This window comes from Sus scrofa, chromosome X, assembly GCF_000003025.6.
Source record: "Sus scrofa isolate TJ Tabasco breed Duroc chromosome X, Sscrofa11.1, whole genome shotgun sequence".
Classification (NCBI taxonomy): Eukaryota; Metazoa; Chordata; class Mammalia; order Artiodactyla; family Suidae; genus Sus; species Sus scrofa.
This window is the reverse complement of record NC_010461.5, coordinates 92,474,710-92,499,874: the sequence shown is the minus strand read 5'-3', so window position 1 is coordinate 92,499,874 and position 25,165 is coordinate 92,474,710. Positions and strand designations below refer to the sequence as shown.

Genomic DNA, 25,165 nt, shown 5'->3' with positions numbered 1-25,165 from the left:
AGACACACAACCTACCAAGACTGAATCATGAAGAAGCAGCAACTCAGAACTGACTGATAAGTTAGAATATGGAATCTGTAATCAAAAACCTCCTAACCAAAAACCCAAGACCAGACAGCTTCACTGCATATTTCTACCAAATATTTAAAGAGTTAATACCAATCTTCCTGAAATGCTTCTGAAAAGCTGAAGAGGAGCAAACACTGCTAAACTCACTCTATGAGGACAGCATTACCTTGGTATAAAGGTCAGATAAGGCAATACATTGCTAGAGACTGAATGTATCTCCCCCAAGTCTTATGTTAAAGCCTAACTCACAATATGATGGTATTTGGAGGTGGAGGCTTTGGGAGTTGATTAGGTCACAAGGGTGGAAAGCTTACAACTGGGATATATGCCTTTATGTGAGAGATCTTAAAGAACTTCCTTGCCCTTTCTGCCATGTAAGGACACAGTGAGAAGATGGCCACCTATGAACCAGGAAGAAGATCCTCACCAAAGACTAAATCTAATGGCACTTTGATCTTGGACTTCCCAGCCTCCAGAACTGTGAGGAATAAATTTCTGTTGTTTAAGCCACCCAGTCTAAGGTATTTTGTTATAGTAGCCTTAACAGACTAAGACATACATACAGTGGAATATTATTCAACCTTAAGTGGGAAGGAAATCCTGTCACATGATACAACACAAATGAACCTTGAAGACAGCATGCTCAGTGAAATGATCCAGTCACAAAAATAGACACATTGTAGAAATACACTTATATGATGTATCTAAACTAGGTCAAATTTATAGAAACAGAAAGTAGAGTGATGATTAATAGGGACCCTGGGGAAGAGAAAGGAAGTTTTTATTTAATTGGTATAGAATTTCAGTTTTGCAAAATGAAAGTTTGGGAGATCTTTTGCACAACAATGTGAAAATACTTAACACTTTTAAGCAGTACACTTAAAATAGTTAAGATAAATAGATTTTTATTTATGTGGTTTTACCATAATTTTCTAAAAAAACTTTAAAAAGTCAAGGGCTCTAAGATCTGACTGACTGAAAGTGGACATAAACTTCAGCATTTTTACGAGCTGAGTGATCTAGGATAAGTTTGTTACAGCTATATTGCAGTACTTCCAATTATAAAAAAGGATAACATAGTACCTCTTACACAAGGTTCTATTAAATGAGATACTCTATGGAAAAGGACTTAACACAGTGTTTACTAGATAGTAAGAACTTAGTTTTTGTTAACAATGATTGCTTAGTATTTCTAAACAATGATTGCTAGGTAAAGACACCTTTAAGCTACAGTTCTAGAGTAAAGGTTTTATGTGGTGAGCGAAACAAAGCCTGAACTCTGATGACCAAAAACTCTTCGTCTTTTTTCTCACAAACCTTAGGTGGGTTAGAGAAGCAGCATCATGAAGGTATACAGATAGGACATTTCTGATATTCTGCCTGTCTCCTCTAAGACATCCACTATACTTCTGGTTGACCAAAACATTGTCTCTTTATCCCACTAAATTAACCAGAGAAAGAATAAAAGGTGTTAGGAACATACCCCTAACTTCTAGAAGGATCTCCACAAAGAGGAGCACCCCTGGGGGTCAGAGGAGACAGGGTAGTAGGACGTGGAAGCTTAAGAGCAAGTTTAGATTGATAGAACTTGGCTACTCCTTCTGATCTGTGAAATCTTAGGCAAGGTTTTGACTCAGCTATGTCTCACTTTCCTCACTTGTCAAACTGGGAATACAAATGTATAAAAGTCTTACTAGATGGTTGTGTGGATCTAATGAGATACACCTATGTAAACTTACTGAGCATAATGACTGGCATAGAATAAGCATTTAAGAAAATGTAGTTGTTAATGTTAGCCAAGCTGACCCTTGGGCTACTGTTCTAGACAGTAGAACTTTTGATGTTATATAGTTGGAACCATTAAACTCCATGTCCTTATAATGAGCATATTTTTAAGATTTTTATTTTTTCCATTATAGTTGGTTTACAGTATTCTGTCAATTGCTACTGTATAGCAAAGTGACCCAGCAAAGTGACCCAGTCATACACACACACACACACACACACACACACACACACACACACACATTTTTTACTTACATTATCCTCCATCATATTCCATCATAAGTGACTGGATATAGTTGCCAGTGCTATATAGCAGGATCTCACTCCTTATCTATTCCAGATGAAATAGTTTCCATCTATTAACCTCAGACTCCAAGTCCATCCCATCCCACTACCTCCCCCTCCCCCTTGGCAACCACAAGTCTGTTCTCCAAGTCCATGAGTTTCTTTGCTGTGGAAAGGTTCATTTGTGCCCTATATTAGATTCCAGATATAAGTGATATCATATGGTATTTGATTTTCTCTTTCTGACTTACTTCACTAAGTGTGAGAGTCTCTAGTGCCATCCATGTTGCTGCAAATGGCATTATTTTAGAAAAGGCATATTGTATCCCTCTCCATTGCTTCCTTGATGGGATTCATGTCCCTGGAGTGTTTAGTGGGGTTGGGAGGAAGCTTCCGTCCTGGATAGGACTAGGGAGGGTAATTGGACTACCTCTGCTCTAGATACAAGTAAAAGTATTCTTTTCCCTGAAAGTGTTAGAAGTTTCTCTGATCTTTTAGTTTAGAGGCCTTGAGCTTAGCACAGAGGCCAAGGATGGTACTCAGCATGCATTTAGCATTAAAAGCCTTAGAGGGAGCCTTAGGAGGATGATATCTGTTGGTAATTCCATCTCTGCCCCTTCTATCACTTTCCCTCTCTACTCTCCTATAACATTAGCCTGATTTTTTTGTGATTGTGGCTTTATTGAGATATAATTCACATACCATTCAATCCAGCCATTTAAAATGTTTTTCAGTATAACCACAGAATTGTGAAACTTTCACCATTATCTAGTTGTGGATTATTTTCTTCATTCCTAAAATAAACACTGTACCCACTGAGCCATCACTCCTTCACCCATCCCTCCAGCCCCTAGCAAACACTATCTTTCTGTCTCTGCCTATTCTGGACATTTCATATAAATGAAATCGTTTGATATACGATCTTTTGTATCTAGTTTATTTTATTTGGTCTTATGTTTGTTTTCAAGGTTCAGCCATGTGTTAGAATTTCATTCCTTTTATACATGATTAATTGTCCATTGTATGGCTATACCACATTTGTTTATCTCCTTATCAACTGATGGATACTTGAGTTGTTTAAAACTTTTGATAATTATGAAAAGTGCTGCTGTGAATATTCATGCACAATTTTTAACACCTGTTATTATTATTATTTTTTGGTGGGGGCATATAGGTAGAAATAGAGTTGCTAGGTTATATGGTAACTCTATTTTTAATTTTTTGAGGAATACCAAGCTGTTTTCCACAGCAGCTGGATGACTTTACATTCACAGAAGATTATTGGCCACACACATATCTTCTTTGGAGAAATATTTACTCAAGTCCTTTGCCCATTTTAACATTGGGTTGCTTTCTTTTTTTGTTATTGAGTTGTAAGTGTTCTTTATATATTCTGGAAACTAGTCCATTATCAGATATAGGATTTGCAAACATTTCCTTCCATTCCTTGAGTTGTCTTCCTACTATCTTGATGGTATCCTTTGATGCACAAAAGCTTTTAATTCTGACAAAGGCCAGTTTATCTATTTTTTTTAAAATTTTGTTACTTGTGTTTTTGGTGTTATATCTAAAACACATTGCATAATCCAAGGTTATAAAGATTTAGTTGAAGTATTCTTCTATGAATTTTATGTTTTTAGCTCTCATATTTAGATATTTAATCCGTTTGGGGTTCATTTTTGTATATGGTGTGAGGTAGGAGTTCAGCTTCTTTCTTTTGCCTGTGGCCCTCCAGTTGTCCTTAATCTGCTTTTAGTACCTTAAACACTCTGAGCATTTTAATGACTTAAAGTCTGTTCATTTTCTATGTCCACTGCATCTGTCTTTCCTCTGAGGCAGTCTCTTACCTTGGCTCTTTTCATGCCTGGCTCCTTCTTTTAGTTCTCATGTCAAATATCCCCTCAGAGCCTCTCTCAGCTACTTCATCTAAATTGTCCTACTCCACCCCAACACTCTATCTTATGACCAAATTTTATCTTTGTTTTAGACCTTATCACTCTGCTTCATTAATTGTTCACCTGTTTTGTTTTTTTAATTTCTTCCCCAGTAGAATGAGACCTTGGTGAGAGCAAGGGTCTTTTTATCTGATACAATTTATTATTGTATTTCCAATGCCTGATACCCGACAGCTGGTCAACAATTTGTTGTAGAATGAATAGAGTGGTCTCATCAGTAGTATAATACTGACAATAATGTACCTCAAGCCATTGTGGTACTTAATAAAAGATCTGTTCCCATTGTATATGAGTTTGGTTTTTAATTTTCTAAACTCTTTCCCTAGGTAGGAAAATTAAGTTCTGGGAAGGGTATAAGTCACTCCCCAAGGTCAAACACAGAGTCTTTGATTTGTGGAGTGATTCCCACAGCATTAATTTAGCTTGTGGTATCCCACAAGAGTAAAGGAGAAAGGCACAGGAGACTGTTCAAGGCCAAATCCAAGGTGCTTGAACTTGCTTTCAGCCTCCCTGACATTCCTTGAAATTTCTAAATTCAAGGGGAAAAAAAAAAAAAAAGGTGGTACCAGAGTTGATGGCTTTTTGCCAAGCACAGCAAACATCAGCTACAAAATGGCCCCTTAAAACTCATTAAAAATGAAAGAGACTTGTTAAACAAGCTGGAGATGCTATTGTATTTCTGAGGGAGATTGGTTTCTCACAGCTCATCCCTGGTTACCTCTGGACAATGGTTGGTCGATAAAGCACTTAACACTGAAGGGTTTTTCACCACTCTGTCCGCCTCAACCTCCATATCCGCACATCCTTCCTGAGCCAGTTCTTCCTGAGCCAGCTCTTGTTATTGAGAGGTTGTGGTATGTGGGAAACAGGACGGTGAGAGGAGGACTAAGCAGTTTATGTCTCCTTCACAGGTCCTTGTCTCTTTACCTGTCCTTTAAATGTGCATGTTTATTAGGGTTATTCATGACCTTGGCTCTCATGTTTGACAAACACCTTGATCTTGTAATCTGCTCTTAGGACTTGTGTTTTCCACACTGGAACTTTCAGTCAAGAACTTCCCTCTGAGCGCCAGACTCATGTATCTATTTATTTACTATGAAGTAGGATGTTCCAGAGATGCTTCTAACCTAATAGCCAAGCTGAGCTCAATGACTGCTCTTCACTGTCCATCACCAAAGGGGTGTAGGGAGGTCATACTGCAATCTGCCTTTGTTATTATTTTAGTGAAGGCTATCTCCATGTACCCAGTTTCTCAAAGCAGAAATGTAGGGTTCATGCCATAATTAATTCATTTTCCTCAATACTCCTTTTGGCCCCTCCCCTCTGTTCCCATGCAACCTATCTTCTGTCTCCAAGTCCTTTTCTGAATACATCACCTAAGAGCTCTGCTGCTTTGGTAAAGTCATTTAACTCTTCTAATCCCCAGTTTTCTGCCCTCAGAGCAGATACATAATGTCTACTTCATAAGGCTGTTGCAAGGATCAACTGTATTACTCAAATATAAGCGTTAGTTGCTAAGTAAAAGGCAAGTCCTGCTTGCAAAGATTAGGCAATGTTTGCCCCACATTCCCAACAAATATCCATGCTGGCAGTCTTGTGGGCAGGTCTTCTAGATGGAAGGCATTTTAGAATCACAGATGTGCCTATGATGCCTCCAGAAAGCAGAAGTACAGTCCAGGAAGAGATTGAACAAAGTTTTTTTTGGCTGCCAATTGTATTTTACTGACAGCTGACAAGAAAACATTGTATACACTGCAGGGTAACTAGGCCAATGCCCAAATATGCCCTGGGCTGGTCTCACTCCAGCACCCAAATACATACCCAGAGAGCAAGGCTGAAATTCCTAGAGCAGGGCCTTTCTTATTGTGTGGTCCTTCCTTCCTGCAGCTGTTGCTTCATGGGATTTCATGGGCAAGTAGTCTGGCTCATAGTACTGTCTCTATTGGCTAGCCACTAGCCCTATCAGATTTCCCCTGTGGAATAGGCTGTCATGTATTTCCTGAGTACTACATCTCATTTCCTAAGCATTTTTTTTTTTTTTGGTAATCCTGTAACCCTCACTTTTCCTCCAGCCTCTTAAGCCAGCACTGAAATGGCTGGAGGCACACTCACCCTTTCAGCTCTTTTAGTGTCCTTTGGTACTGTGGTTGCCCAGGTCTTTTGGAATGGCTTGGCTGGCTCCACCATTCAGCAAGCCAGGAAAGTATAATAATACTGTATAACCAAATGGATGCCCAGAAACCAATCTTTGTGGGTGGGGTTCCCAAATTGGCAAAGCTCTGTGACTTGCTTTGGGAATCAGAGGCAGCAGGGATAATAAGGATTTCTTGGTTCCGGAATGCTGTTTCTCTTATTTCACTGAAACTCTTATAACCCAGTTAGATTAGCCTATGGGAAGTGAATCATGGTAGTTTAGAAATCAGTTATGCTATCAGAGGCTACTCACCCGTATGATTTGGTTGACTGTGAAGACAAGGGTGTTAGTGCTAGAAAGGCTTCAAGAGACACTGATGCCTTTGAGATAAGAGAGGTGAGATGCAGAAGAATGACAGCAGAAATACTGCTGAGAGACTTGAGAGGAGACAGTTGTTCTTTCAACTACGTAGACCAATATTTAGGACACTGCCTTAGGAATAGAAGTCTAGTTAAACTTTGATTAACCGGAACATGAGAGAAAGGACCTTCCCGGTCCTAGGCACATCAATTTCATAATTAGTCAGCATTGGGATACCTTGATGGCATGGGCCAAAAGGGAAACGATAAGTGAAGTTTGGTGGTTATAAATGCAAGATGATCACTAAGAGAAGATGAAAGCTTTGGGGAAGACCTGAGACCTGGGAATGCTAATATTACAAAGAAGACAGTTTTCAAATATAAATCAGATAATTCTTTAAACAAGGCCATGTCTTCCCATTGCTCTAAGCTGGCCAGACCAGGAAGCCTGGTCAAAGGTCAAAGACTGGTGAGGAAAATGACTTAAACTAGGTCAATGTAGCCTAAGTGATAGAGTAGTAAACCTCAGGCCTAAGTGGTTACCCTCAGTTTACTACTAACAAATCTGTGAACAATAGCACTTTGGAAGCCCTGAGATAAAAATATGAGTTGGTGGCCACTGTTTCCTTGTATCTGCTCCTATTTTCATAGAGGTACATGTGAAGTTGTGTGATCTTAGAGGCCTGAAGACTGGAGACCGGCTACGGCAGCAGCCTATGGTTTATTACTCCATTTTGTCACAGTTGCCTATGTTTGCAGTCTATTTGTGTGTGTGTGTGTGTGTATCACACTGAGCTCATGGGAGGCCTGCCATAGCCTGTCATTGTAGACCTGCCCTCTGCTTATCTCTCAAACCTTACCTGGTACCACTCCTGCTTGGGTCACCATGCTCCAGCCCCACTGGCCTTCTGTTCCTTAACATGCTGATCCCACCCCCTCCTCAGAGCCTTTGAATTTACAATCTTTACCCAACTTCTTCCACTTCTTCTTTTGCTTCTCACCCTTCAGCTTTTTAGCTCCAAGCCACATCAGAGAAGTTTTCCCCAATTCCTCTATTTAGGGTAAGTCTTCCTCTCATTACTCTATTGATATCACTATTTTTTTTTCTTTGCTTTTTAGGGCCGCACCTGTGGCATATGGAAGTTCCTAGGTTAGGGGTCGAATCAGAGCTGCAGCTGCCAGCCTGTGCTACAGCCGCAGCAACACAGGATCTGAGCTGCATCTCTCACCGACAGCATAGCTTACAGCAATGCTGGATCCCTCACCCACTGAGCAAGGTTAGCGATCAAACCTTCATCCTCATGGATACTAGTTGGATGCATTTCTTCTGTGCCTTAACGGGAACTCCCGATATCACTATCTTTTAAACAACTCAGGATTCATCGCTATCTATTATAATCATGTTTGTTTGCTTATTTACTCTTTTGAATCTCTTTGAGTAGAATAGAAACATCAAAAGGGCAAAGATCTTCTTAATTCATGTTTCTAGCACCTGACACATAGCCTGGCACATGTTGGCAATTAGCAAGTAATTGTTGACAGGTTGCCTTTCTCCAAAAGGGAAACAATCAGCATGGGTGATGGATTCTCCCCACCTAGTACATAGGAGTTTGTTTTTTTGTTTTTTTGTTTTTTTGTTTTTTGTTTTTTTGCTTTTTAGGGCTGCACTTGTGGCATATGGAAGATCCCAAGCTAGGGCTCAAATTGGAGCTGCCCCTGCCAGCCTACGCCACAGTCATGGCAACATGGGATCTGGACTACATCTGTGACCTACATCACAGCTCATGGCAACGCTAGATCCTTAACCCACTAAGTGAGGCCAGGGATCAAACCTGCATCCTCATGGATACTAGTCAGATTCGTTTCTGCTGCACCACAATGGGAACTCCCACACAGGACTTTTAAAAGAGATTCATTTAACATGTTGACAGAAAATTTTGCTGTATTTTTCTCTTTTTAAAAGTTTATTTCAAAAAAGTGGGCTTATAAGGAGATACTCAGTGGTTAATGTAATGCAGTTTAGTTTAATTTACCCTGTACAATGTGGACTACAAATATGGTACTTTATTTAAGTTTTTTTTTTAAAGAGATTACCATCTGGTTTATTTATATTTTTTATTTTTTTGGTTTATTTTTATCTGTTAAAAATATAATAAAGATCCTCTCTCAAAAGTTGTTAAAGCAGGCAGCAGATCCATGAACAATTTCTCTTTGATCTGCTTCTGAATAATACACATGGTGTACTCTAAAGCCTTCAAGTTGATGCAGCGAAAGCTTTTGGAAATGTTTCAGTGCCAGCTAACATAGTGTATAGTGAGTGGCGAAAAGTCCATGTGCAACCCATAAACAACTATGATACCTATTGTATTTTGGTTAATGTGTATAGGTTATAAATCTACACAAACCAAGATTGAAGTAAGTCCTTGAATGTGACTTCCGGAAGTGTGCCGGAACTGGCTTATACCAGCTCATGAGAGTAGACTGTGTATATATCTTCTCAACTCTATTTTCATTTATTTTAGGTTGAAAGCTTGAAATTTGCCATGGTGGGAATATTTAGATCATGGGAATCAGCAAATGCCACGAATCAGAGCTCTCTTGCTTCCCTGCCACCCAAAGCCAGTTATTAAATATTTACCTGTACACCACATCGCTGGTGACACTATAAGGCTGTCCTCTGAGGTGAATAAGGAAACTCAACAAAAGGATTGTCAGTTATAATTTTTAAACAAAAAAGAAATATATTTCATCTCTAGATTTTTAGTCCAGAAGTGAAACTAGTAAAAGCAAGATATACTTTCCATATTCAGCCGTCACTAGCGACAGGTCATGGAGTCTATGTGGTTTTAAATTTGTAAGCACATAATGTAAATTCTCCAAAGTTCAAGGGCGATGGAGATAAATGGTCCCCTCCTGTAAGACTAGAATAGAACATAGAGCCATAGTAATAAGAAAGTTTATTTTTCGAAAAAACCCCAAGTAGACTCCAAAGAAGAAGCAGCTCTGACAAAAGAGGAAAAAATAATTTATATACTAATAAGTGTGGGGTTTGTTTTGGGGGTGATGAAAATGTTCTGGAATTAGATAGTTGTGATGGATCGCACAATGTCGTGAATACACTGAAAAAAAACATATTCTATACTTCAAAAGGATGAATCTCATGATATGTGCCTTATCTATCAATAAAATTATCATTAAAACAAAACCCCCAAACTTACGGTATATTGGTGAACCACCTAAACACAGGTTCAAAGGATAGTTAACAGAAATACATTTTCACAAGCTTACTGAATATTTGGCTAATACTAATCTCTAGTGCATTGTTAACATCAGAGATTCTAAAGAATTGGCGAGGGTTGACTGGCACCTTAACAAAGCTGAAAGCAAGCAGCTCTTCTCTTTCACTTTCCCTCCCTCCCTTTTTAAGCCCTTTCTCATAACAACATAATATCTCTACTGTAATCTATTGGTGTGGGTCTAAACCAGTGGTCAGCATATTTTTTTGGTAAATAGCCAGATTGTAAATATTTTAAGCTTTGTAGACCATAACATCTTTGTCACAACTGCTCAACTCTGCACTTGTAGCATGAAAACAGCTATAGATGATACATAAATGAATAAGTTGTGGCTGTGTGCCAATAACTACAGAAACAGGCAGCCTATTGGACTTGGTGCATAGCACAGACTCTGGCTTGCTGACCCTTTGTCTAGGCTGCAAAATGTTGTGGGAGTGTTGATTTTGCTGGGGAAATTCTATTGTAGAAAGCCTGTTTTGCAAACTAGGACTAGGGGGTGGGGATATGTATCAGAATGACCTGTCACCACATCTCATCTTTGCAGGATCTCTTATTCCAGACTGATCAAAGGCAGAATTTAGGTATTCCCTGGGTCCCTGGCCAATACCCATTTCAGCATTATTAAAAATATTATATATCATCCTATCCCCTAAATAAATAACAAGAAGTGTTTCTTTCTTGATCTTTCCCGTATGCTCTTATGGAAGCAGAGCTGAAGAGCATTTCTAGGTGAAAACATATCAAGAGGCACAAGATGCAAGCAATTTTTTTTCCCCTGAGACAACCATCAACTGTTAAATTAAGAAAAGGAAACAATGGGAGTTCCTACTGTGATAAAGAGATTAAGGATCCGGCATCATCTCCATGGTAGCGTAGGCTGAATCCCAGGCCCGGTGCAGTGGGTTCAGGATCCAGCTGCAGCTGTGGTGTAAGTTACAGCTGTAACTTGGGTTCAGTTCCTGGCTTGGTAACTCCCATTTGCTGTGGGTGTGGCCAAAATTAATTAATTAAAAAAAGAACAGAAAACAAAATTTTATCCAATACATTTGACCATTATTTAGCATACATTTAAGTTTCCATAATATTCCCCTTAAGGGAACTGGAAGCACAGGGAAAAGAGAAAAAGAGGTCAGTAAAAATGAGCTCTTCTTAGAGTTGCAATTAGTTATCAGTTACCCAAATGTCAGGTGTAGCCACTAAGCAAAAGGCACTATCAGTTTATAGAGTAGAATCACTATCTTTCTGATGTCAAAATGTTCAGGCCTATCTCACACACAACTATTGTGTGTCTGTTAATATTGACTTGTCTTTAATGAGAGAGGGTCTAGCATTTCTCTTTAGACAGCCCTTTATCTGAAGCAGTAGTTCTTAAGGGGACACTAACTGGGAGATTATAAAACTTACCTCAGGAGCTTACACTGCTAAAAGTCTGACATTCCACCTAAGGGGGTCATCTTTCTCCCTTCCCCCAGAAAGTGCCTTAGTAAGCCATTATTACAGATGGGAATGTGATTTATCAGTTTGTTGGGGCAGAAAAAAAATGGTTAGAAACTGCTGATGGAAAGTAGCAAAATAGACAAATGCATGCATGCATGAATATAAGGCTGTATCACTGAGAAGACAGGATGCCCGCTTGTATGCACAGCAGGCAGGAAAAACCCTAGCAACTTCAGTAAATAATCAGGGTATAATGAATGTGCTAAACCGCTAGTTCATTTCCTCTCATATTTTGAATTATTGCCACAAAATGCAAGATAATAGGCCTGTAACCTTCATAGCATTCTGAGAAGGCAAGTGAGCCATTACAGAAGAGAAGATGCTTTGGCTCAGTCTGGTATGCGCCATCAAGTTAAGCTAGTTACTGTTCCTTCTTTTTTTAATTACTCAGTGAATTTTATTACATTTATGGTTGTACAATGATCATCACGACCCAGTTTTATAGCATTTCCATCCCAAAATGTTCCTTCTTATAACTCATCTTCTTCAGCAAAGTTCCCTGTTCACAAGGCAACTTTCAGATGAAATGAGACACCTAGGCTAAAAACTAATACAAGGTAGAAGGTAACAAGTTTCCCAAAGTAAATATGGTCCACCAGGGACGTTACAGGTGGAAGAGACGACATCAGGTTGGAACAGAGTGTCAGGCCAAGCTCCGTTAATCTCCAGACTTCTCAGCTCTTTTCTCAAACACAAAAGCAGTTATTAGTGCTTGAGGATATTAGACACTTCCAGTAGTACTGTTATTTGAGAGACAGTACTGTTATTTTTAAATTTTATTTTTTATTTATTTTTGTTTTTGTCATTAGGTTTTTAAATTGTTTAAATTTATTATTATTATTATTAAAATTTTTTTTTGTCTTTTTAGGGCCATACCTACGGCATATGGATGTTCCCAGTCTAGGGGTTGAATTGGAGCTGTAGCCACCAGCCTACACCACAACGCAGGATCCGAGCTGTGTCTGCAACCTACACCACAGCTCATGGAAATGCCAGATCCTTAACCCACTGAGTAAGGCCTGGGATTGAACCTGTGTCCTCATGGTTGCTAGTCGGGTTTGTTACCTCTGAGCCACAATGGGAACTTCCTCATTAGGTTTTTTGTTTTTTGTTTGTTTTTTTTTACTAACATGCTGTTTTTATTGCTCTTTTTTTATTATTTTTTAATAGTTATTTCCCCAATACATTTTTTTCTACTGTACAGCATGGTGACTCAGTTACACACACATGTATACATTCTGTTTTTGCACATTATCATGCTCCATCATAAGTGACTAGACATAGTTCCCAAAGGTTTTTTAAAAGTATAGTTGATTTACAATGTTTCTTCAATTTCTGTTGTACAGCAAAGTGACCCAGTCACACACAGTTCCCTGCGCTGTATATTGCCCATCCATTCCAAATGTACTGATATGTTTTTAAAAAGGTATTATTTATCCTTTTCAAAGTGTGATTTTAAGATTCTTAAATGTAAATTTGTCACATCTTGGAGCCATAGACGGCTCTATGAGAGCATCTTCCCCATCACACAGTGGAAATCCGTTTGGAGAAAAGGGGTTTATTCTGTCTTACTCTCTTTAGGCCTGTGTCTTCTGAGTCATTTCCAGCCACATAGGTCTGCGTCCTAATATCCATGGTGAGATTCTTTAGGGCTTTGGAGTTAGAGCCTCTCCATTCCTCAGCAGGCATTTGGGCAGCAGGTGAGGAAGTGAGAGGGATAGGCAGTTCAAGTGTGGGCACGCACACGCGTTCGTGCACACACACACACACTCTCTCTCTCCTTCTCTCTCTCTCACATTCACACACAGCTGACTTGGCAGCCATGAGGTTGGTGGTGCGGGGTTCAGAGCCTGCTAAGCCACTTCAAGTGCCTGCATGTCTGAGACTGACTTTGAAGCCTCCAGCGTGTTTGGAGTTAATTCCCATTAGGTTGGACTCCGCCCCTCTCTCCCAAAGGTAAAGCAAGATTTTCAGGCATCACTGCAAAGAGCAGCTGGGATTCCCATCCTCTTCTGCAAGCTGTGAGGAGAAGTTGTTTCTCAGATCTGAGTCCGAAGAGAGGGAACAAGTCAATCAGCCTTCGTGGTCAGAAGGTAAATTTGCAACTTGGGCCAAATGCAGTTGAAACAGCTGGATAAGTAACTGTTTGCTCTCCCTTTGCTCAGGCCCGCTTCTCCCCTTCCTTTCATCTCACAGCTCAGAGAAGCTGTTTTCTTCCCAAAGGCAGCCTGGTGCGTTTTTTTTTTTTTTTTTTTTTAACTTCCTCAAATCTGTTGTTTGCACAGAGGCTAAGAGGAATCAGGGCTGGATTCCTATTTCATATTGACATGGTGTGAAGACCTAAGGGTTAAATGCTAGCTGGTTTCCCCAGGGGAGTTGGTAATTTGAGGAGAGGAAGTCAGTGTCTCTGGGAGTGGAGGGAGGGATTTTATTCTGACCTGTCTATAGAAATAAAAGTGGATTGGATTTGCTGATAACGCTGGGCTGAGCTCTCAGACTTGCCTAAATTGGGGTTATGGTACTGAAATAGGATGATGGGGTTAAACGGAAATGCAGAGTGAGCTGGGCTGGAAATAAAAGCTTGCATTTGCTCAGTAAATATTTGAGTTCCTACTGTGTGCCAAGCATGATGATTTCCAGAAAAACCTGAAGTAGTTTAACTCAAAATCCATTCTTGAAAGGGAACACTGGGTCAAATGATTCTGTTTTGTGGTTGGAAACAGAAAGCGGAAAGAAGTCTATGAGCGAGGAGAAATCACTGAGAGACTGGTTAGGAAAGAAAGAGGGGAGTGGGATGATATTCTTTTTCTTTTTTTCCACTTTTTAAAAAAGTTTTATTGAAGTCTAGTTGATTTACAAGGTTGTGATCATTTCTGCTGGACAACAAAGGGATCAGTTATATACGTACACACATCCTTTCTCTTTCAGATTCTTTTCCCACATGGATTATCGCAGAATGTATTTCTTGGGTGACTTCGAGTCTTCTCTATTACTTATGAGAGGATGAACTCTTCTCTCTGGTCAGTGGGAGAATTAACACCTAGCCTGCTATTAGTATACGACAGATGTTTCTTCACTTGAACTTTATGTTCCATCATTTCTGTTTAATAGATGAAAATTCAGAGATTTTTAAGCGATCCTCTCAAGTTCACATTACCTGTAAGGGGCAGACCGCAGGACCCTATCCCAGATCTGGATTCCAAAATTTGAACTCTCGTCCATTATAACAGTATTTCTCAATCATTAGTTTCCATCCAGGTCAATTGAGCATGTAAAAAAAATGCAAATCCCCTAACTTCTAATTCAGTGAGTCCTAAAATTATGTCATAGTCTGCATTTTTGACAAGCATTGAAGGTGGTTCTGATGCAGAGGGGTTAGGGACCCCATCTTGAGAAATAGTCCTACTATGCCAGGCTGCCTCTTGTGTCTGCCCAAGTGGTTGGAGAAGCATTCAGCCCACTTCTTCCTACACTGGCTGGATTTACTGAATGGAGAATGTTGGCTATGGTGGCATTTTATTTGCTTTGGAGGCCATGAGTAGAGGGACTACTGGGCAACAATAGCAGGGCTGGGGCTATGAACCCAAGGGGATGGGGAAGTGCTTTACCAGTTAGTCTATTGTTGATGGGACCTAACTGTGTTGCCAGAGCAGACTGGTGGGAGCAGTTCCTAAGTGGTGGAGGGTGTAATATAGGACTCCCAGCCGACCAATCGGTCACTAAAAATAGTGACACCTGTCCAGCCAGAATAAGAACTGGGATGAATATCTCTACTTGAGAGCCCTCTTTCCAAAGAAGAAGACAGATGGGGAGCTCAGTGAGCAGTATTTATTTTACAAAGAAGGGAGAATCTCATGAAATTTAGGAGAATCATTCCAACTCCCACCTTTCAAACCTCAGACTTGAGAGAAAGGGAATAGCACAGGACTTAACACAGATGTTCTTTTTTCTGGGCTCTCTCTGTCTCTGCATGGCCAACTTGATTAGTTAGAACTGATCTTCTAGGTCGATGATGACTCAGCTGGTCCTCCTCCTTCACTTACTTCCTGGCTTCCTGCCTCCTCATGCCTTACCTGCTCGTGGACATCTTCACCTCAGGATAGAGAGATGCAAAGAAAGAAAGAAAGAAAGAAACCCAACACAGCTAGGTTTGCTAGTCTTTCTACCCTAGACTGAAAAATAAAAAAGTATGAAAGGAGGGAGAACACTTAGAAAGATGATCAGTAAGCAAGCTGAGGATTCAAACGACAAGACTTAAGCTGAAAGTGAGGTCTTCTTAAGCATAGGGTAGAATGGTGGTTGTCAGGGCTGGAAGAGGGGGAAATGAGGAGTTGTTTCTCAGTAGATAGAAAGTCTCAGTTTTGCCAGATAAATTCTAGAGCTCTTGTGTATACCTATGTGCCTATAGTTAACAATATGGTGTTGGACACTTTAACATACATTACCAAGATAGAGCTCATGTTAAGTGTTTTTAAAACACACAGAAACCCACGAATCAATATGAGGAACTTTTTGAAGGTTATGAATATGTCTAGTACCTTGACTGTGATGATGGTATAACAGATGCAGGCATATGTTCAAACTCATTGAGATGTATACATTAAATATGTGTGAGTTTTCATATATCAATGATAACTCAATAAAGCTTACAGAAATTGAGTTTTTTTTTTTTTTTTTTTTTTTTTTTTTTTTTTTTTTTTTTTTGCTTTTTAGGGCTGCACTCGCAGCATATGGAGCTTCCCAGGCTAGGGGTAGAGTCGAAACAGTAGCTGCTGGCCTACACCACAGCCACAGCAATGCCAGATCTGAGCTGCGTCTGCAACCTATACCACAGCTCACGGCAACACTGGATCCTTAACCCACTGAGCAAGGCCAGGGATCGAACCTGCATCCTCATAGGTGCTAGTCAGATTCGTTTCTGCTGAGCCACAAGGGGAATTCCATGAAAGAGAGGTCTTCTTTAAGTCACCAAGATACAAATGGTAGACAAAGCCCTGGGGGTAACTAAATCATGAGATGATTTCGAGCAGAGGAGAGCCTGGAGCAATTCCCATAGTAGAGATACATAGAGGAAGAGAAACTTCTGGGGGACTCAGGTGGCAGAAAAGAAGGAGAGAAATGCTGGGAAAGTGGTTGTAGATTTTCAGGCTGTGTCTGAAGCAGAAAGATTGAGAATGGTCAGGCTTTGTATATACCCATCTTGACATAAGGGAAGACATTTCTCTGGACTCTACCTGCTGGAACCATATGTCTGTGCATAGTGCTTATTTTCTAATGATGTCTCAACAGCAAGTATAATGTATTTATCACAGGGTTGGCAGGTAGTCTGTGCACACTGCCCCGGAGTGTGAGGAGAAAGGCCTGTTCATATTCCTTTGCCAACAAAACCACTCCTCAAAAACCTGTCCCAAACCAGGAGTGTTGTAGTCCCACTTTCCTCAGCAGCTGCAAGTTAGAATCTCCATTTCTGGCCGCTTCCCATTCTGGTCATTAACTCACTGGTTTCTTTGCTTGGCCCCTGTTAGCCTTGGGAAGGCAGCATTGTCCTGAACTCAGAAGTGGTGTGACAAGCTCAAGTGGGGACAAAAGGATTTGAACCTTTTTTTCTTTCTGTGGGGACTGGGGAGGAGGTATGGTATTGGAAGAATTTGGTTTGTTTTTCTCCCCCAAAACATAAAAGAGCAATGTTTGCAGTTTCAGTAAGTGAAACTAAGGGCCCACAGAGGAGTATGTGCACATGGGAGTGAAAAGGTGAGAACAAATGATTATAGGATTGGCAATGAGACACCACAGGCAGAGGCAGAGTGCTCATTTGGGGAGAGAAATTCTAAATGTAAGGTCCCAGCAATCTGCGTTCATCTGAGTTGATGAAGAGTTCTCCTCTGGAGGACAGTGGCCAAGCTGTTCTCATTTCCTCTGAGAGAATTGGAGAATTGGTCTTAAGTTGCAGCAGAAAAAGGTTTAAAAGGAGTCATAACACACAAGGTATTGACAGGGAGAGCTGTCAAGCTACTGGGAAAAATTGTAGGGACCACTCCTCTAGTTATTTATTTACTTATTTAATTGAAGTATAGTTGATTTACAATGTTATGTTGATTTCTGCTGCATAGCAAAGTGATTCAGTTATACATATCTATACTTTCTTTTTAAAAATTCTTCTCCATTACAGTTTCTCATAGGATATTGAATTCTCGAGAGTTCTTTGTTTTTTTTTTTTAATTTTTATTTTTTGGTCTTTTTCTCTTTTTTAGGGCTGCACCCATGGCATATGGAGGTTCCCAGGCTAGGGGTCGAATCAGAGCTATAGCTGCCAGCCTACACTACAGCCACAGCAATGCAGGATCTGAGCTGCGTCTGCAACCTACGCCACAGCTCAGGGCAACACTGGATCCTTAACCCACTGAGCAAGGCCAGGGATTGAACCCTCAACTTCATGGTTCCTGGTTGGATTCATTTCCACTGCGCCATGATGGGAACTCCTCGAGAGTTCTTTAAAAGCAGTATAGATAACTGTTGGACATGTAAGACTTATGTGGGTTTCTTGCATCTTATAAGCTGAAATGATGTCTACCCGTGGAACTGTGTTAGAATGACAATTGTATTTTTACCACTAGTCTTTAGTAAAAACAGGAAATTTAGAACAGACGTCATGCCTCCACCCTGGTCATTACAGCTTTCTAGCCACACTTAGTGCAACTCATACAACCACTCTTGGAAATAGGCTTGTGACCCATTTAAGAGCTGGAGCAACTAAGGGATGAGGGGCCATGGGACAGCTGAAGAGAGAGGGTCAGTAGGAATCCTATTAATGCCTGGTTCCTGGACCACTTAGCAGGAGCACCGGGGTGAGTACTTGGTTTCCTAAATCTAGTGTGGCTGTGTGGCTAGACATTCCAGGACAGGGAAATAAAGCTGTTGCTACATAAAATATAAAAGAGGGATAGAGATAGAATGAGGTATAGCATTATGTGCTACTTCTTTTTTTTGGCCACTCCCACGGCATGTGGAAGTTCCTGAGCCAGGGACTGAACCCTCACCACAGCAGTGACAATGCTGGATCCTTAACTCACCCAGGGAACTCCTGTGTGCAACTTTTATTTATGTGAATGTAAAGAGAATTGGATAGCTCCTGGGAATGAACTTGGATGGCTTTGGAGGTCTGTCAGGAAGGGAGGTTAGTCCACTGCAGGTGATGTAGTAGCTATAAAAGCATTTTCTTGAATGCACTTCCCTGTGTAGTACATGTGAACATGTAGCGATGTGCATGTAGACTCCACATGGCCCATTGCTTCCCTACCCAGCCACAGGAGAAGCTGGGCTGGAGCTTATGCTGTGCACAGAAAATATTGAGCAAGCAAGATCTCCTTCTTGACTGCATGAGGTCAAGCCTATGATTCAGAAAGGTTTACATTCAAAATATAAAAATGGCATCTCTCCATTATTTAATTTCATGATCACTTTTTTTGGGTCTTTTTTGGGGGCGGGTGTATGCATCTGAGGCATATGGGAGTTCCCAGGCTAGGGGCTGAATCAGAGCTGCAGCTGCCAGCCTACACCACAGCCACAGAAATGATGGATCCAGCCATGTCTGTGACCTACAACCACAGCTTATGGCTATGCCAGATCCTTAACCCACTGAGCAGGACCAGGGATAGAACTCATGTCCTCACGCCTACTAGTCAGATTTGCTACCATTGAGCCACAATGGATACTGCAAATTTCATAATCACTTTTAACTTTATATTTTTTGAGTCCTAGAGAGAGAACATTAGAAAATTACCTGTGGCGCTGATTCTCAACCTGCTGCCCATGGACGGTGCTGACTCACCACACTTCTAGCCCTAAATAGAGTGTCTAACTCAGCCAAGTTTGAGACTTTCCTAGTTTTATTCCTGACAGTCCTGCATCCCTCAGTCCCAAATGAACCAGCATGGTTGGACATCCTAGTCCTAAATGAAATAAGGACAATGGGTTCTTCCTGAAATTGAAAGTATTTAATTTAAATTCTGAAAGCTGGAATTCCCTTTGTGGCTCAGTGGAAATGAATCTGACTAGCATCCATGAGAATGCAGGTTCGATCCCTGGCCGCGCTCAGTAGGTTAAGAATTTGGCATTGTTGTGAGCTGTGGTGTAGGTAGCAGACGCAGCTTGGATTTGGTGTTGCTGTGGCTCTGGTGGCTACAGCTCCAATTGCCCCTAGCCTGGGAACCTCCATTGCTGCAGGGTGTGGCCCAAAAAGATAAAAGACCAAAAAAAAAAAAATTCTGAAGGCCAATGGGTTTTTGTAAAGCTAAAAATATTTTACTTTCAACTGAACTTCATGATTATGCCTTCTTACATCTTGGCTTCAAAATGCCATTTTTTAAAAATAAAATAATGTTAACAGTAATTTGTAGTCTTGTAGGGTTTTTTTTTAAACAGCTTGATTTGTCACAGATGATGATAACCTTATATCACAATTCTCCTCTTATTTTAGTATCGTCTGGGTACCACTCACTGATAGAGTCCATTTCTCTGCTTAAGTTCTCTTCCTTTCTACTGGCTGTCATACAGGGACTTTGGATCTCAAGGTGATGACATTCATGGGGGGAGGGGGAAGATGAGGTTAGTTCTGACTACAAATGTGAGACAGCTAGTACCCTTTTCTTGCTAGATAAATGCTGCTTAGAGAACGTGGCCCTCCTCCTTCCTGCCCTGTCCTTCCCCTCTAAATCTTTTGCCATCCTTAAATAGTTTTTGAAATCCTGGATGGGAAACCATGGAGGTTTTTCATTGGAATACTTTTGGGGTGATGAGGAAGAATATGGGGGAAGGTTGCAGGTGGAGGAAAAGTGAGATATGATGGCTCTGCCATTGAATCACGGTGTAACCTTGGGCAAGTCACTCAGCTTTCTGACCCTCTACTCGCTCATTTGTAAATTGGGGGCCCTATCTTTCCTACCAGCTTAATATGATTGTTGGGCAGAGCACACAAAATAACAGACTTGGGAGGGAATATAATGGTGCAGCCAGCAGCTGTTTATCAGCTTGTGTCCTCTCATCCTTTGGCCTGGGTTTCTTCACCAGGAAGTGAGTTCGTAAAACAGGGCTGCTTGCATGTTCCATAATCTTACATGCTCTAATAGAGCAAGCAGAGGCATTACCTCATTGTGGCCAAGTGTACCTGCTTTTGAACAGGAATTACTCAAAACTTGTTCTACTTCTCCTGTTGGCTTTCAATCCCTCATCACATCTTTCTTCCATTCTTCCCCCCCCCCCCCCCGCCCCGGCTCTCAGGCACGAAGCCTCATTCCCTGGGGCCCGGCTCAGGGCACTTTCTTCCCAAGCCCTAACATTCCAAAGTAAGCACCTGCAATTTATGATCTCTGCTCCCTTCCTGCACAAAACATATAGCACACAATACATATGTTTCAGGAGGGGAATTGCGGTGGAGGGGAAAAAAAGCATTATGCTAAGAATCAAATAACTGGGCTCTGGTCCGGCCAGTGTAGTTCACTAGTTTTTACTCTTGGGTGAATCATTTCCTCTCCATATTCCCATCAGTAAAGTGATAGGGGAGGGGGAGTTAACACTGTGTAGTACAAAAATATTGGCCTAGGAATCTGCAGGTTGGATTTCTTATTCCAGCGTGGCTCCTTGCTAACTGGACTTGGGGAAAATCATTTCTCCCTTTACAGGGCTGTACTCCCCCATGTGTAAAACAAGAAGATTAAATTAGGTGATTCATTAAGGTCCCTGGAAATCGGATGCTTCTATAAAATGGGTTTCATTACACAAACATGAATTGTGGTGCCTACTCTGTGCCAAGCATTGTTTGAGGATGGTTGTGACAGAGCTCCTGGCTGGGCAAGGTCCCTGAGACCCTGAGTACAATTTTTGCTTTCTCCTGACAGTGTCCCAAACTGACAATGTGGTGACCCCAAATGGCCTGTTTGAGCACTTTCCACTGCCTTGCCTTCCCGACCCCTGAACCCCTCTCCCACCACCTGTAACTTTAAGCCATGGTGATGAATCATGGAGAAGTTTCTGAAACAAACTCCACCAGCTGCTTGCTGGAGAAGTTCACAGTGCTGTCAGCAAGCTGCAGTGTGGTCTCTGGCTGCCCTAATTGAGAAACAGGCCAGAAAGCCATGGCAGATTAATGGAGTTGGGAGGGAAGTGGTTGGTTTTTGACAGAGGGGTCTGTGAAAGCCATTTGTGAGCTGGGCTCAGGAGATTAGATCTAAAAAGACTTACAGTGTCCTGAATCTGAGATGACTTGTTCTAAAAGGCACCTTGAGAGGCCCTTTTAGCTATAGATATCTGTTCCTGCTTCCAGGAAGGGGGTACCCAATCCATTTCAGAGGTATGAAAAGCTTTCTTGACTATATTCAGCAAAGGACCATGCAGCTTTTCTCAGTAGACAGCCTAGTATTAACCCTCACTGGTTGGAAAGGTGCTCCCCATTTTGATTTTGGGGAAAAAGTAAACAGTGCTCACTCAGTGATAAGCATAGTGTATGAGACTAGAGGCCTCTTGTATTGTGTTGTGTTGTGTTGTATTGTATTGTATTGTATTGTGTTGTATTGTATTGTATTGTATTGTGTTGTATCGTATTTGTCTTTTTAGGGTCGCTCCCATGGCATATGGAAGTTCCCAAGCGAGGGGTCAAATTGGAGCTGCAGCTGCCAGCCTCAGCCATAGCCCCAACAACACCAGATCTGAGCCTCATCTGTGACCTACACTACAGCTCTTGGCAATGCCAGGTCCTTAACCCCCTGAGCAAGGCCGGGGATCGAACCCACATCCTCATAGATACTACTTGGGTTCATTATCACTGATCCACAACAAGAACTTCAAGAGGCCGCTTATTTTATTTGCTCATTACAACCTAGCTCATGTAGTACTGTGAATGCCCACATTAATGCTCTCTTGGACATCCTACCAAGGTCAAAGGGGCACATCCTATAACTCCGTGGTGAGCTCCATTTTCCTCTTCTCCCTTGTAGTAGTGACAGGCCCTGTGAGTTGTCTTCCTTCTTCCGTCACTCTCTGAAAACAACGTAGTTCCTGGCCCTCTTGAGGTATTGCTTCTTTCCAGGACTTCAGGTCTTCAAGGCCATTCCACCAGAAGTTGGGAGGCTGCTCTCCGGAGCATCTTGGTTTTATTCAGGCTTCCCTTCTGCTAGTCGTTCCAGGCTGGATGTCAAGAACTAAAAGATGTTTGATTGAGCTGTCTTTGCATGGGCAGAACAGGCACTAATTCGGTTCTGTGGTTCTTCCATTGCAGCCTAAAGACCATAGACCTCTGAATCAGGCAGAAGGAAGGGAAGACGGGAAAAGTTCAAGAAAGCAGAATCCCATTGGGACCAAGTGGTCCTTGAGACAATGATCTTGTTCAGAAGCAAGGGCCAAGCAGCATATGACTGAGCCCCAGGACCGGCCAGCCACATGAAAAATAGGCCAGGGAAGCCTACATGATAACTTTCTGCGTCTGGTGCTGTGACCCAACTCATCTCCCCATCCCTGCAGAGAAACCTGGGACCATGAGGAGCAGCCTGACTCTGCTGGGGACCCTTTGGGCCTTCCTGTCCCTTGTTACTGCTGTGGCCAGTTCTACCAGTTACTTCCTGCCTTACTGGCTCTTTGGATCCCAGCTGGGGAAGCCAGTGTCATTCAGCACATTCCGGAGGTGCAACTACCCTGTGAGGGGAGAGGGGCAGAGTCTGATCATGGTGGAAGAGTGTGGGCGCTATGCCAGCTTCAGTGCCATCCCAAGCCTGGCCTGGCAGATGTGCACAGTGGTGACAGGAGCCGGATGTGCCCTGCTGCTCCTCGTGGCACTGGCTGCTGTCCTGGGCTGCTGCATGGAGGAGCTCATCTCCAGAATGATGGGACGTTGCATGGGAGCTGCACAGTTCGTGGGAGGTAAGACTGTGTTGCTGGGATTGGGGGCAGGGGTAGTGAGCTTTGAGGGGGCAGGGGAGCTTTGAGGGGGCAGGGGTAGTGAGACTGTTGCCTTATGGGGACATCCACTCTCAGTTTCTCCCCTTTGTCCAACTCTAAGGCTATGAATGGGGACTCCTTTGAAATAAACAGTCTAGGACTCCCCAAAGTGCAATTTACATAAGGTTTCATTCACAACAGGATTGTCTAGTAGGTGGAGCTGAGATCTGCTTTTTAGCCTTCATTCTCATCACCTTCTTCTGCCCGCAGGCTGCCCATTTAAGAGTATTAGGTCTGCCTTCCAGGGGTGGCAACCTACAGTCTAGTATTACTGCTCCAAAACAAATTTCATCTCTAAAAGCCCTGATCTCTGGTAATTATCTCAGAGGACAGTGATCTGATAAATGCATGCACAGGTGCTAATTACTAACAAGAGTTTAATGTACAGTCCTCACCAACACCCCCCCCCAAAAAAAAAACCATGTCTCAAATAGTGAAGTGCTAGGTGACTGTAGGTGACTGCTCATTTGGCCTACATCTAAGGCTAGCCCTGTCTGGTAGCAATTAACAGTGTATCCAGGTTTCTTGTGGCCCTGACACCCTATTTATCTTTTTCCTCATTCCGGCTCCCTCTAAATTTAGTGCAGGAGACCTGGGATGCTAGTAGTGTGTGGATAGGCTAGGAAAGAGCAAAATGCAAAAATGGCAGACTGTAGGAAGGCAATGGAAGCAGTTTAATTTGAACTGAGAAGAAAAAGCCAGTTTTGACTGAAAGACAAATACATATGTAAGTGTGTGAGCTAGTTTTTTACACCTGGATGGGGCATTGGAAAAAAGTGCTGGTAGAACCTATTGCTGGTTTGTTGTTGTTGCCCATGAAGTTTTAGAATGATTCCTCATTATGACTGTCATCTCCATTAGCAGCACAGTGTGAGTGACTAGAGCCAGGAAACTTAGATCCCACTTCTGGCTCTTTCACTAAGTTGCCCTGTGGCTGTAAGCAAGTGACAGTGACCTCTCTGTGTTCACTTCCCTTCTTTCCTTGAATTTGTTCACTGGTAAGACAGCCCAGATCATAATTTTCTTTCTTCTCTCCCATGAGTGCATTCAGGTAACCTTGAGGGTGAGATAGTAGTGATGGGCTAAGACAGTGCTTCTCAATGATTTTGCATGCACCTCCCCCCACCCCAGGGACATTTGGCAATTTGGGACATTTTTGGCTATCACAAGTTGGGGAAGGTGCTATTGACATCCAGTGGGTAAAGGCAAGGGCTGTTGCTAAATATCTCACAATGCATAAGAACAAGACAGCTGCCCACTCCCCAAGACATATAAGTATCTGGCGGCAAGTATCAGTAATGCCAAAGTTGAAAAACCCCAAGCTAAGCTATCATGGTTTCCTGGCCTTTTTATAAAAAGCACCAGATTCTCTTTGTTGTACCAGTTAAGCTGATATTTTCTGTATCCCTCTTTCCTCAGACTCATTTTTTAATTGTAAAAAAATTAAATTTGAATATTCTAGCCTCCTTTATTTGCCCTCTTTAACTATTAACAATTTTCTGTCCACATTGGAAAGTCATTGGATTAATTGCTTTCTTCCCTTTGAAAAGCATGGGACAGAACCAGTTAACTAAGGCTGGTCTAAGCCAATCAATTTATTTCCCTTTGGGGACTCCAGAGATATCACAAATAAACTATAAGCAGACTGACCTTTCACTTGCATTCTTGAGCATGTCATGGCTAGCTCAGCACTTCTTTTTATAAATTTTTTTTTATTACTCAATGAATTTATTACACTTATAGTTGTACAATGATCGTCACAATCCAGTTTTATAGGATTTCCATCCCACAACCCCAGCA

The 25,165-nt window shown here is 41.7% G+C and overlaps 1 protein-coding gene across 5 annotated transcripts in view; it reads left to right on the top strand.

Annotated features, from left to right (window-relative positions):
• LHFPL1 (lipoma HMGIC fusion partner-like 1) overlaps nt 1-25,165 on the top strand; it is a 119,379-nt gene that overhangs the window by 42,417 nt on the left and 51,797 nt on the right. For 2 of the 5 annotated variants that reach the window (XM_021080218.1, XM_003360421.4), the window contains exons 1-2: nt 13,199-13,473; nt 22,650-23,287. In XM_021080218.1, coding sequence (XP_020935877.1) covers nt 22,837-23,287 — 451 coding nt within the window. In that variant the 5' untranslated portion in view covers nt 13,199-13,473; nt 22,650-22,836. Of the gene's footprint in view, nt 1-13,198; nt 13,474-18,045; nt 18,226-22,649; nt 23,288-25,165 lie in introns of those variants that run through there. The other 3 variants (XM_021080217.1, XM_013986344.2, XM_001924418.3) reach the window with 2 other exon arrangements.